General features: G+C 41.1%; 2 protein-coding genes across 2 annotated transcripts; both read right to left on the bottom strand.

The window, feature by feature from the left end:
* Window positions 1-3,369: 3,369 nt before the first annotated feature.
* Window positions 3,370-5,274, bottom strand: LOC134654845 (high mobility group nucleosome-binding domain-containing protein 5-like). Its single transcript, XM_063510315.1, has 2 exons — window positions 4,221-5,274; window positions 3,370-3,481 (listed from the first exon to the last, which is right to left on the bottom strand). The coding sequence occupies exon 1, from the start codon at window positions 5,180-5,182 to the stop codon at window positions 4,280-4,282; it is 903 nt and encodes a 300-aa protein (XP_063366385.1). The 5' UTR covers window positions 5,183-5,274; the 3' UTR covers window positions 3,370-3,481; window positions 4,221-4,279.
* LOC134654719 (uncharacterized) lies at window positions 5,203-11,412 on the bottom strand. Its single transcript, XM_063510193.1, has 4 exons — window positions 11,352-11,412; window positions 8,840-10,102; window positions 6,193-8,738; window positions 5,203-5,226 (listed from the first exon to the last, which is right to left on the bottom strand). The coding sequence occupies exons 2-4, from the start codon at window positions 10,065-10,067 to the stop codon at window positions 5,203-5,205; spliced, it is 3,798 nt and encodes a 1,265-aa protein (XP_063366263.1). The 5' UTR covers window positions 10,068-10,102; window positions 11,352-11,412.
* Between the last annotated feature and the right edge of the window lie 2,140 nt (window positions 11,413-13,552).

The following is a 13,552-nucleotide window of genomic DNA, read 5'->3' as shown; positions in this document are numbered from 1 at the left end:
GGTAATCTCTGATTGTCAGACAGAAGTTGACGTTTGACAATTCAGTGACCGCAAAATATATGGCGCAGTACAGCAGATCCAGTGGCGTAGCGTGAACTAATCTAGCCGTGGGCGAAACCACAAATGCGAGGCCGTTTTCAATGTGTATTCCCATGGTAATAAAAAGATTGGCTTTGCGAGGCCCCTCTAAGTGCGAGGCCGTGGGCGAGGGCCCCATTCGCCCACGCCTAGCTACGCCACTGAGCAGATCTGTTTTGGATGTGGGAACGTATTTTTCTTAGACTTTACCTCTCTATTACAGTCAATTCTCTTTGGTAGTTACCTGCCTACCTACCTAGTTAATTGTAATAGTAAAACAATAATTTATCATACACTAAAGAAAAAGTGACCAAGTCCACCGGTGGCAGAGGTGGGAATCGAACTCGTGTCTTCAGCTTACGCGGCTAACGTCCTGACCACTAGACCACCCGGCCACGGTGGTGCTCGTCCCAAATTCTCTAATAATTACAATCTAATCATTTGTTTTACTTTATATATAGTAGTGTGACTACTTAAAAGCTCAAATCAAAAAATATTTCATAAAATAATTTGATTTGTTCCTGAGTTGGAGCTTTTATTCAACTTACAATGTACCTATGTATGTAACTATGTTAAGGTACGGGTCAAATCCTGCAAGTTACATTTTTCCCACTTCCCAACTTCCAATGAAGCTGAAAATTTGCATACATATGTAAGTCTGGTGACAACGCAATATTATGGTACCATCTAGCTGATCTGATGATGGCGACATGGCCTATATCTAAAACTGATGAGGGCTGTCCCTTGTCGACGAATGACAAGTCTAATTATCAATATGCTTAGTAACCGAAAGTTCGTCGTCCATCTTCGAGATAAGCAGAGCCGACCTAGAATTCTTCACAATGGCCTCCCTCAAGGATCCGCACTTGCACCCTTACTCTTCAACCTTTACACCCACGACATTCCGGAAACAGCGTCTAGAAAATTTATTTACGCTGATGACATCGCTCTAGCTCACCAGCATAAATCCTTTGACTTCTCGGAAGCACAACTAACTTCAGACTTACAGCTGCTGAATACCTATTTTAAACAATGGAGACTGGTACCGAACGCGTCCAAAACGGAGATTTCGACTTTCCACCTGAACAACAAACTAGCTTCTTACAACCCCGCAGTATCGTTTGATGGTAAAGCGCTTGTGTACAACCCACAGCCCAAATACCTAGGTGTAACCCTTGACCGCTCTCTGACGTACTGTGCCCATCTAAGCAAAAAGCTCGGAACCCGCAACAATATCCTGCATAGGTTGACCGGAACAACATGGGGAGCTACCGCAGATGTCCTCCGGACGACCGGCCTCAGCTTGGTTTACTCTGCTGGGGAATACTGTGCACCCGTATGGCTTAATACTGCCCACGTGGATAAGGTAGATGTTCAATTGCGGAAAGCCATGCGCTGCATATCTGGAACCATACAGTCGACCCCAATCCAGTGGCTGCCAACCCTGAGCCACATACCTCCACCACACCTCAGAAGGCAGCAAGCCCTGCTAAACGAAGCCACCAAAATTTCTAATAACCCCGAACTGCCAGCGTATTCTGAATTCATGCATCCTCCCAGACAACGCCTAAAATCCCGCCACCCGCCCTACAGAACGGCACAGGAGCTAATGAGGGACAACTTCAACATCGGAGATAAATGGACGGAGGAATGGAATTCCAACCTGCCTACAGTCTACAGCGACTATAAGCCCACTGAAAGGCCCAAAGGTTTCTCGGCCCCAAGACGGGAATGGTGCCAGCTTAATAGACTTCGCACAGAGCATGGTCGATCTGGCGATTTCATGTTTAGGTGTGGGTGGAAAAACTCACCGGAATGCGATTGCGGAGCGCCTATACAATCTATCCACCATATAATTCACGACTGCCCAAAACGAATGTACCCTGGTGACCCTCTGGACTTAATAGCGTTTAGTGATAACGCAGCCCAATGGGTGAAGAACCTAGACATTAATTTGTAAATAAAATTGAAGAACGACTCATAATGCCATACGAATAAATAAAATAAATGATGGAGACAGGTGGCCATAGGAACTCTGTGATGAAACAACGCAACCTAACTGTGTTTGGGGTTTTTTAGAAATGTCTCGATGAGTATGTATTAGTTGCCTGTGGAAAGAAAAGTACAGTCAGCGATAAAAGGTTGTACCAAAAATGAAATTTTTGCCAAACTTATTTTTAAATAATAAAATTAATAATTTTAAACTTACCAGTCGGATTTCCAGCTTTAATCTGGTCGCTGCGTGTTTCTTCCATAAGGCCCTTCAAGGCTGATTGGAATGATTGGCCCTGATCGGAGATAACCGCAACGGGTATCAGGCCCGTGTCTATCACGGCACCAATCAACGTTTTTAATATCACCCGTAGCTCTTCATTTTTTGTCGCTCCTTCACAAAAATAGTAGGCCACAGACTGTTGCCACTTGTGTATGGCACCTCTCACCATAAAGGCTAATGCATGATCTGCGAAATTGTTCGTTTTCTTATTGAGGTGGACAAATCCATTGATGTGGTCCATTCCTTTTTGATAGTCCAATCCAGGTTCAAGTTTAACTTCGTCAAAAATAATGGAACAATATTTTTTGTTTTCGGTCCAGTTTTTTACCTGAAATTGAATAAATAAATTATTGTAACAAAAACTATATCAAGCTCGACTAAGTTTGCCATAAACATTGTGACCAAAATTAAAATTATTTAATAATTACCTGATCCTCAATTGCATCAAAAATTTGAACATTGATCCCCGGCTGCACATTTAGAGTTGATGTCAGTTTGTTCAAAGTATTTCTTGAGTACAAAATAAATATTTGCTGCAGAAATCTATATCCCTTTGGACTTTGTTTCATGATTGCCAGCGAAATCATTTTTTCTTCGTCTGTGATACGCCTGCCTTTTCGTTTCTTATTACTTTGCGTTATTTGGACTTTGTTTCATGATTGCCAGCGAAATATCATATCCATATCATTTTTTTTGCCAAAGGATTTAAATTGGCAGCTAATTTTTCAAAATGTGTTTTTGAAAATTTCATGGCCCTCTTGGCTCTTTTCATAAAGTCCAACTGCTTCTTAGATTTTTTATATTCGTCATATATTCTGCGACAGTAAGGTGGTAAGTCTGCCACTCTAGGAATAATTCTCTTCCGTTGTTCGGGCTGGGACTCGGTACCTTTTGTCGCCGCCTCTCCCCCAACCTCCTACGGTATATAAATAAGACCGTAAAAGGGGAAAAGGCGGCAACAAATGTGTCTTTATCAGTGTGGGGGTGTAACAGAATGCTTGGCATACATACCTTCAATTCCTATGAAGGATTCTTTATCCTAGCTCTCTCTGATCCACTTCTCCTGGGCCAGAGGAGCCTCCTTCTGCTTCGCTTTACTTATGGAGGTTGGTTGTATCACCCCGAGATCTGTGGGTTAAATTGCTCATGAATATGGTATTCTCATACAATCATCACCTACTGTACATATACATTTATCTCTACAGCAAAGAGAACCATCTTACCCGGCCAGATGAAGGTACTAAGAACTCGCCCCACGGGGAGTCCACCGACACATGAGGTCGGATAACTCGGACGCCTAACATCCGAGCCGAGGTATCCTGCCGCACATCGACACACCTCTAGCCGTGCTGCCGAAGCCGCCACGGCCCTTATAAGTTGGGGCACGTAAGTGGACCCAACCGGAGTGCCCAAGTATCTCATGACACTGCACCCCTTAGTGGAATGCCCAAGTATCCCATGACGCTGCATTCCTTAGTGGGGTGCCCAAGTATCCCATGACACTGCACCCCTTAGTGGAATGCCCAAGTATCCTATGACACTGCATTCCTTAGTGGGGTGCCCAAGTATCCCATGACACTGCACCCCTTGAAACCCAGTCTGCCTTACCTAAGATGGTCTCAGGAATAGCTTCCACGGCAGGATCCGTGGCAAGCTAAACTCATACAAACTTACTGCTCTTTGATTAGGGAGATCATTGCATAGAGAAACCATAACACCACTGTGAGCACTAAGTAACATAAAATACTTAGCTTTAGACGACTCTGGATAGCTGTGGGCTTCCTCACTGTATTACACTTTTAAGTACTTGCACCCTTTGCGCCATATTGGTTTTAACCTCACTACTTGTCACGTTGGATTAACTTACCACAGTTCCACCCAGAGGGCGCTGTTCAGTGTTGCCGCTAGGAAATTCGTATTGTGGCTTTAGATATTCGCGTCTGTCGCGACACTCCCCCCCTCAGGCAGAAGCACGGCGACTAGATTGCTGGTCCACTCCTTGATCTTCTCAAGGGCTCGGAGAGCTGCCGCTCTCTTAGGTCTTGATTCTTCGTGTTGTCCTTCTGACGTAACTTCCTCCAGGTGGTGTGACTCGGGATCAGTGTGGTCGTAAAACTCGAGGTCGACGACCGCGAGTGGCTCTGGTTCGGACATAGACTTAGGCTTAGGCTCGTTTAACTCACTAGACCTAGACTCTACTATTTGTTTAGAGGAACACTCTTCCTCTACTGGCGAGGCATGAGGCTGTACTTCTTCTTCTGGCTGATCTCTAGCTACTTCTTGAGTTAATCTCTGCTCAGATGGAGACTCTGCAACGTCTTTGAGGGACTCCACCGTCACGTCCTCCTTGCCTGATAGACGTGGAAGATCAGGAAGCTGCACTAGTTCTTCTACACTTTCTTCATAAGATGATGTTTGTTTACACTGTTCTTCTCCATCTTCGATCTCTAACGGGTAGAGATGCGCGATAGATCTTGTATACTCTGTATCTCCTACACGTACCTTGGCGACCCTACATAAACCGTCGGCCCCTTCTTTCAAAGATACTATTTTCCCAACTTTCCAATTTATCCTGTTCTTCGTGTCACCTTTAATCTGCACGATTTGACCTATCTTCGGTGCTAACTTAGATGTTACCCTAGGTTCTTTAGGATGGTGGGAATATCTTTCTCTCAAATTTAGGAGATACCGGTTCTCAAACATCTCTTTAAATTCTCGTAGAATTATCCGTGCTTTCTTCCAACCTTTGATTAAATTGTCCTTAGTCACCGTCCCTTGCGACGTTGTAGGATCCTTATCTGAAGTTTCCATAATGATACACTTTCCCATGGTAAGAAAGTCTGAAGGTTTCAATACATGATCAGGCTCTGAATCTACGTAAGTTAAGGGTCTTGTGTTAAGAACTGCTTCTATTTCTTTCACCGCTGCTGGGTGTCATTCAACAAATGTTTCTGTAATGTTTTCTTCATACAGTTTTTAACTAAACCAACTAGTCTCTCATAGAATCCTCCATGCCATGGTGCTAACTGTGGTATAAATTTCCATCTTATCTCTTTCTCTACGCAGTATGGGTTCTGAAGAATCTCTGAGAGTAACTTGAAGTGAGCTGCGTTATCAGATGTTATTAAGGTAGGTACACCTCTTGCTGAAATCATTCTACGTAAGGCCATTAAACCTTCTTCCGCAGTTAGGTCCTTTACAACTTCTAAGTGAATGGCTCTTACGGCTAAGCAAGTGTAGAGGCTAATCCACCTTTTGCAATTGCCATTGCCATTGTTAACTAGAAGTGGTCCCAGATAGTCGGTACCAACGTATGTGAATGGAGAGCTGTACGGTTACCATCAGTTTGTCACTGACATAAACGCCGTCGAGAAAGTAATTTACTTTCTATACATCTCGCTCGCACTCGCATATTAGTGCAAACGGGATGTATAGAAAGTAAATTACGTTCTCGACGGCGTTTATGTCAGTGACAAACTGATGGTAACCGTACTGTAATTGACCCTCTCTTTCGGTAACGCAGGAGTTTCTGGTAGTTTATATGGCCCTCCGTCATGCTTCATACATTCGGAGCACTTCCTCAAAATCTTTTGAACTTGGCTTCTTCCTTGTGGTATCCAGTAAGTTTCCCTTATCTTGTTTAACGTGTGACTTACTCCAACATGTTTATTTTCTTGATGAGTCTTTATTATAATTTCGTTGGTGAAATCTGAATTTTTCGGTATAAGTATGGGGTAGCGTTTATCAAATGACCAGTCTGCGTGTTTCATACGACCTTTACACCTCAGTAACTCATCTATGTCTTTAAATACGCCTAAATTCGAAGTTAAACTAGTTACTTTTCCTTCTACCTCTAGAGGAAAGTATTCAGCTTGAATTTCTTTCAATTTTAGTAACTTATCCGGCATCTGATCATTGTCTTGACTCGCTACTTCCTTTGCAATTGTACTCTCCTCCGTTTCCATCGGACTAACATTGTGTATATCTGGATCGACTACTTCCATCAGTTCTTCTTCTTGGATCCCAAGACCCTCCCCAATCAAGAGAGAACTGGTTGGTCCACTGCCAGTTGTTGTTGGCCACGTCTTCGGATTTTGAACTATAAATTGTGGACCACTCAGCCATTTCTCCCTGTCCTCTCTCGAGCAGGTGGGTCTGGTGCCGACGTCAGCTGGATTTAGGTCTGTTGGAAGGTATCTGATCTCCAGATCTTTATTTGTTTTGATCTCTTCTATCCGCCTGGCAACGAAGGGTGGCAATGGCTTGTCAGATTTACACCATTCTATGACGATCTGGCTGTCGGTCCATAAGACTTGCCTTACTATCTTCTGCTGGAGAAACTTCAGAACGAACCTAATCAGTCTACTGCCAATCAGTACTCCTAAAAGTTCAAGACGGGGTATCTTGAGACTCTCCTGATCTTTTATTGGTATCAGGCGGGATTTACCAATAATGAAGCTCTTCTCCGGGCCGCAAACTAAAAAGACTGATGCTGCATAAGCCTGTAGAGAGGCATCGGTGAACCAGTGTAGTTGGTAGCCTTTTCCCACTGGTGTCTTCATGTAGCATCTGTCCACCGACACCTTCCTAATGGCTTCTAAGTTCTGTCGGATCTTTTTCCATTCTTCTGTTAGTTCGCTTGATAATGGTGAGTCCCATGACACTCCAGCTTTCCAAAGCTCTTGTAAAAAGAGCTTAGATGATAGGGTATAGGGTACGGCATAACCACATGGATCGTAGATTGATGCAATAGTTTTCAGTATTCCTCTTTTGGTGACAGCTTCTTCTTGTAAGTTAGGTTTCAACTGGAGAGTATCCTTTTTGATGTCCCATTCTAAACCAAGTACCTTCACTTTATCTTCTTTGCATGTATCAGAGACTTTCTTCATGAACTCCCTAGAATTTGAACTCCAATCCCTGAGTGACATTGAAATATCTTGAAAAGATCCTTTTAGATTTCTGTAGAGTTCCATCGCCTCGTCCGTAGTGTCGGTACCCGAAACGAAGTTATCCACATATATGTCATTTGCTTTCTGTCTGACTTGCTGATCTTCTGCGTTGGACAGGTGGTGCTTAATAGTTGCATTAAGCAAAAACGGTGAAGAAATGACGCCAAATGGAACCCTACAAAACCTAAGGTATAGCAGGTTGTCCTGAGATACCAGTTTAGAGGTATCTTTGAGCCACAAGAATCTGGTTACATCACGATCCTTCTCGTGTAACGCCATCTGTAAAAACGCCTTTTCAATATCCGAGGTTAAACCTATCCGATGAGTTCTAAATTTTATATGTAAGCCAGTGAGGTCTTCTAACATGAGTGGTCCTCTGTACAAGCATTCGTTCAGACTCTTGGTGTCCTTGCTACTCTTGGAGCTAGCATCATAAACTATTCTCATAGGTTTTCCTCGGTGACGTACTCCATGGAAAGGTAGGTAGTGAACGACGTTACCCGTTGACGTTCTTGAAGTAGGTACAACTTCTATTATACCTTTATCTAATTGTTGTTTAAACGTATCGCGGTATGCTAACAATGTATCTTGATCCATACGCTTGAATAAGCTTGATAAACGACCAAAAGCCATTCCAAAATTATTAGGTAAATCAGGTGGATAAGTTATCCAAGGCCAGCTTACCGTGTAACGATTATTTAATTTTAAAGTAGTATCGTTAAAATACTTGATGGCTTCTTCTTCTCTAGTTGCTCTTGGGGAATCACTAATACCTATACATTCTAGTTCCCAAAGGCTCTTTATGTCTCCATTACAAAGAGGTGTATCTGGCTGATGAAGCTTCGTTTCAATGCAAGTCTGAGTGTAAGTCACTACGTACGACTCGTCTCTAAGCTGTGGTTCTGCTCTACCACTAATTATCCAACCAAGTGCAGAGTCGATCAGAAACAGATTGCTAGACAGTTGTACTTTTTTCTCGTAAGTTATGTTGCAGTAATATTCGTTTCCAACCAAGATCTGTACAGGTCCGCTTAGCGACCCGTCGTCCGCTAGTATATATGACTCCGGTAAGTTCTTCATCTTGACGTTAGGTATATAACCTCTGGAGATATGCTCTACGCAGTTACCCTGTATTACTATGTTCTTGTTTGTTCTAGATAGTAGATGAAGGGTGACTATTGGGCTATGTATCTCTCTGGGAGGATCGTCGCCAAAGGTGAATACTACTAGATGACTCTCTTCTTCGACAGGAAGCTTTAATTCCTTTGCAGTCCGGAATGTTACATAGGAGCGTTGGGAACCTGGATCTAAAAGAAGCCTATATTTAAATTGTTTATATTTGTCATCTATGGGGCTTGCATAAACTGTTGCTGTTTGTAGTGCTGTGATTCCCTCTTCTAAAATCGTCAGGACTGACTCTTCTCCGTTGTATCCTTCTGAAAATTTGAAGGGCATAATGCTCTATTATGCTGTGCTTCTCTTTTACAACGGAAACACCTTTTATTATTCCGGCAATCTTTTGCTAGGTGATCCTGACTGAGGCAGATGTAGCATCGTCCTGCAAGTCGTTTCTTCCTTTCTGCTAAAGTAGATGCTTCAGGGCAACTATCATTATAATGGTCCCCTTTGCAAAATATACACTTCAATCCCTTCTTAAATCCTGGAAGACTTTGCCGAGTTTCTGCTTGATCCTTGCTTGAAGTTGAAGTTTGGTTCGATCCGTTGCCTTTATTACGTTTCTTGAAACCATTAAACTTCTTCTTCTGCATTGGTCTTCTGTTGAAGCCTCCTTGTTGGTTTTGTTTCTTCTTGTTACTGTGTTGTGGCTGGGATTGGTCTGCGTATCTTGCACGTTTTGCATTGACATGAAGAGTCCCGACCGTACTAGCTTCTGTGCCTTGAGGGCGTTTCCTACCTGAAATCCTTTCAGCGTCCTCTTTGGCTGTAATAATTTTATCTAATTGGCTTCTTAATTCTTGTATGGAATCATCATTAACTTTCAGTTTTATTTCGTATACTAGATCCGAAGGAAACTTCTCCAGTAGCATGAAGCGTAGATGATTATGGTTGATGTTCTCACCTAGTGATTCTAAAATTTTGAGATTCCGCTCGATTTCGTTGAAAGTCCTTCTACAGTCATCCGCATTGCCTTTGGCCATCTTAACCTTATATAATGTTGCATAGTGCGCATCTATGAGATGTGAAGTTTTCCCGAACCTTTCTTTCAGAATAGAAACGGCGATAGCGTAGTTGTTGCTAGTAGTTGATAGACCGTCTATAGCTTTTTTGGCATCTCCCGTGACTGAAGTTTTGAGATACGAAAGCTTGTCAACATCCGGCAGGTTCCTTGCATCGATGTTGCTTCTGAAGGCATCCCAAAATTCATACCACGCCAGTCCATCCCCATTATACACCGGCAGCTGGAGCTTAGGAAGTCTGCACGAGGAGTTCGCTTCAGTCAGCTTCTCTGATGGTTTGCTTGATGTAGATATCTGGTCGATCTTCACCTTAAGTTCAGCTAAAGTCTCCTCTGCTTGAAGCTGAAGCCCACTTATCAAGCAGATTTCATCAGATGCGGGTGTCGAAGCTAGCCTAAAGTACTCCATCAGGTTTCCATTAAGTCTTTTCAGAGATGCCTCTAATTTACCGTAGGTAATTTGAGCCTGCACTAAATTTTCTAAATTAACAGTACTAGGTATTACTTCTAAGTCCGTTGTGAGTTTGTCGTTAATGAGCCTAAGCCTTGCTAAAAGAATGTCATCCATTCTGTCGTTTGTCTAGACCTTGGTCTTGTCTAAGCCTGTAACGTACAGAAACAAACCCGTTTAACTTTGATTCCCTAATAATATGAACGGTCACACTAATAAAATAATTTAATATTTTAGGTTAGTTAACTTTTAATAACTCCACATATTATTTATTTTAATAATCTCCAAGTATTGAAATTTAAATCCAACTAAAGATCTCTAAAATCCATTCAAGTTTGAAACCAAAGAAAGAAAGTCAAAGTTATTTAAATTTAATTAGTTAAAACCATTGACTTAATTATGAACAGATGTTTCTTTTATTTGAAATTATTATGAAAGGAAGTAAGATAATGAATTTATGGCAGACAACATAACATACACACTGACATACGAATGTGTAATCCTTGTTATCCTTTATAGATTACACCAGGCTAAGCCATGTCAAAATCAAAGTGACGTTCTGACATTGACGTTTATACACTGCTACCACAATACAAAATCTTCTGTCACTAACTTAAGCTCACTCGCAAAATGATGAAAGTTAACGTTTTATTTTATTTACTTGTTTGGTTTATTTATTTATTAGTTTTTTATTTTTACTTCACTTCTTTGATAGTTAAATTATATAAAATTTATTTTAATTTTATTGCACTTATTTGTTTGTTAATTTATTGGAACACTTCAACGAAACACTTATTTAATAAATCTAAAAGCACAAAAATGTCACCACAATATCCTGTAAAGAAGATGTTAGCTTACATATATATACACAACACAATTGTTATATTTATAAACTGCAAACCCAATCAGAAAGAAATAAGTTGTGTTTCTAAACTTCCAATAAGATAGCATGATGAAATAAAAATATACCTAAGTAGGTATTTATTTTAAGAACTCTAGAAAATGTTCAAAAAAGTCACAGAACTTGTGAAAATTTTATTAAAATCCGCCATGTACACCTGATGTTCTAGAAGTTTCTGCCAATCTAAACTAAACCACACTAATACGAACCGTATCACCATAATGATAGGGTCTATTTTCATCTTCTATATATCACCTCGTCAATTTCTAGAAAGTTGAAATATTTTAATAAAAGAACGTAAAAGATTCGTAATTCAATGGTGATCCTCATAAATATCGAAAGAAACTTCACTAAAATAGATAATTTTCCTCGTTTGGACCTCAAATAATCATGGCCGCCCGCACGGCGGCTGTCGCTCACGTTGAAGTAAATGACGGTCGCATTCTATTGTTTCACAGAATAAAGTTATATCACTGCAAAGTAGATGCTTAAAAACTTACCGAGAAATAGTCTTGTCCGAGTATTTATTTGTCTTATCCGGGGTTTTCGTCAAATCCGATGCGTTGTTTTGTCCGGTATGGTTGGCGGTGGCGAATTCACTTCCTATGAACGTAAATGAACAAATTTTTGATGATCCTACTTATTTACACGCTCATCCGTTTGTCGATGCACTTTATATTACCATATTCACAATGATTACCTGTATAATTTATGGAACCTTCCTGGGGAACTCGCGACTGTACGAAGACCATCCGCCAACAATTCGAAATGGAGGGACGAGTACTGTACAACCTTCAATGTTGCCAACGTCAAATTAATTCCCTCCAAATTTCGATAAAATATGAAACGAATTTCGGACTTTTATCGGTAATTCTCATAGTATTTATGTTAATTCCTTATAAGTAGTCACACACCTGAATTCTTAAAACTAAATTTATAATTCTAAAATATAAAGAAAACATACGAAGTAAAATATAGTGTGCAAACCCGTCTTTACTGCACGCATATTTCCTATAAGATACTTATTAGTTATTACGACTAGTCTTTGTCTTCTTATTATACTCCTTTAAAGCAGCATATCTTTAAATATATTAAACAATCAATGTCATAAAATTAAATAGATTACATACTTATATCTAGGCACAGCTTGTTATATCGTAATTATCTAACCGTCTAATTGGAAATTAGTTATCGCATAACTTTTCCAAGTTGAATCCGCTTAGTAACCAATTTCTTCATCTTCTTTAGTTATCTTAATAATCCCGACGATCCGTCGATTTTGTGGGTAATCTTTTTAGTGTAGCAACACTTGTCCTCGTCTTCCGCCTAATTACTAGACGTTTGATTGGACGCTTGCGTTGCCTATTTTTGCGATTATGTTGGTAACTCAAAGATAGTGCCTTCGAGTATACAATGGTATTTCACTTATTATAAAAATAATAAATATCATGCTTGATAAATACAGTTAAACGATCCAATCTTTTTTATTTTTATCTCTAAATATTCTTTTTGCTAATTTACCACTCCATTCTAATTGTAAAATAAATACATCCATAACGGAAACGTAATCGCAGTTTCCGGGCACCATGATGAAATTTCTTCAAGTTGGTACTCCGTACATTCTGTACAAAGTTGATATTCTGCCGGTCACGAAAAATAAATGCAATGACTAATTTACTGAAATTATCCTCAATTAATGAGTACCAATGCCAGCCTCTTTATTTAAACGAGCCTAAATTAATTCCGAACCAGACTTCGTAAGAAAACACTTCTTGTATAGGTATACGCAAATAATAATCTCTCACAGCTTCTGCTACCAGTAGCGCCATCTATGATTTCTGTTAGTAAAGATGTCTGCTATATTGGAAATGTATGCCTTGCATTCTTTATTTATAATATAATATAAGCCTTGGTTCGTTACCAGCTCAATCCCAGCATTAACCACCATTGTCGCCGCCTCTCCCCCAACCTCCTACGGTATATAAATAAGACCGTAAAAGGGGAAAAGGCGGCAACAAATTTGTCTATCACTGTGGGGGTGTAACAGAATGCTTGGCATACATACCTTCAATTCCTATGAAGGATTCTTTATCCTAGCTCTCTCTGATCCACTTCTCCTGGGCCAGAGGAGCCTCCTTCTGCTTCGCTTTACTTATGGAGGTTGGTTGTATCACCCCGAGATCTGTGGGTTAAATTGCTCATGAATATGGTATTCGCATACAATCATCACCTACTGTACATATACATTTATCTCTACAGCAAAGAGAACCATCTTACCCGGCCAGATGAAGGTACTAAGAACTCCCCCCACGGGGAGTCCACCGACACATGAGGTCGGATAACTCGGACGCCTAACATCCGAGCCGAGGTATCCTGCCGCACATCGACACACCTCTAGCCGTGCTGCCGAAGCCGCCACGGCCCTTATAAGTTGGGGCACGTAAGTGGACCCAACCGGAGTGCCCAAGTATCTCATGACACTGCACCCCTTAGTGGAATGCCCAAGTATGCCATGACGCTGCATTCCTTAGTGGGGTGCCCAAGTATCCCATGACACTGCACCCCTTAGTGGAATGCCCAAGTATCCTATGACACTGCATTCCTTAGTGGGGTGCCCAAGTATCCCATGACACTGCACCCCTTGAAACCCAGTCTGCCTTACCTAAGATGGTCTCAGGAACAGCTTCCACGGCAGGATCCG

This window comes from Cydia amplana, chromosome 15, assembly GCF_948474715.1.
Source record: "Cydia amplana chromosome 15, ilCydAmpl1.1, whole genome shotgun sequence".
In the NCBI taxonomy this organism is placed as follows: domain Eukaryota; kingdom Metazoa; phylum Arthropoda; class Insecta; order Lepidoptera; family Tortricidae; genus Cydia; species Cydia amplana.
This window is presented reverse-complemented; position numbering and strand designations above follow the sequence as displayed.

Bases quoted from the DNA above. Each gene is read 5' to 3' on its own strand.
- LOC134654845 (XM_063510315.1), bottom strand. From the start codon at position 5,182: ATGGGAAAGTGTATCATTATGGAAACTTCAGATAAGGATCCTACAACG.
- LOC134654719 (XM_063510193.1), bottom strand. From the start codon at position 10,067: ATGGATGACATTCTTTTAGCAAGGCTTAGGCTCATTAACGACAAACTC. The intron at 8,739-8,839 runs GTCAGGATCACC...TCAAATTTTCAG, and splicing joins ACGATGCTACATCTGCCTCA to AAGGATACAACGGAGAAGAG. The intron at 5,227-6,192 runs GTAACTAGTTTA...TAACTTACGTAG, and splicing joins CTCTAGAGGTAGAAGGAAAA to ATTCAGAGCCTGATCATGTA.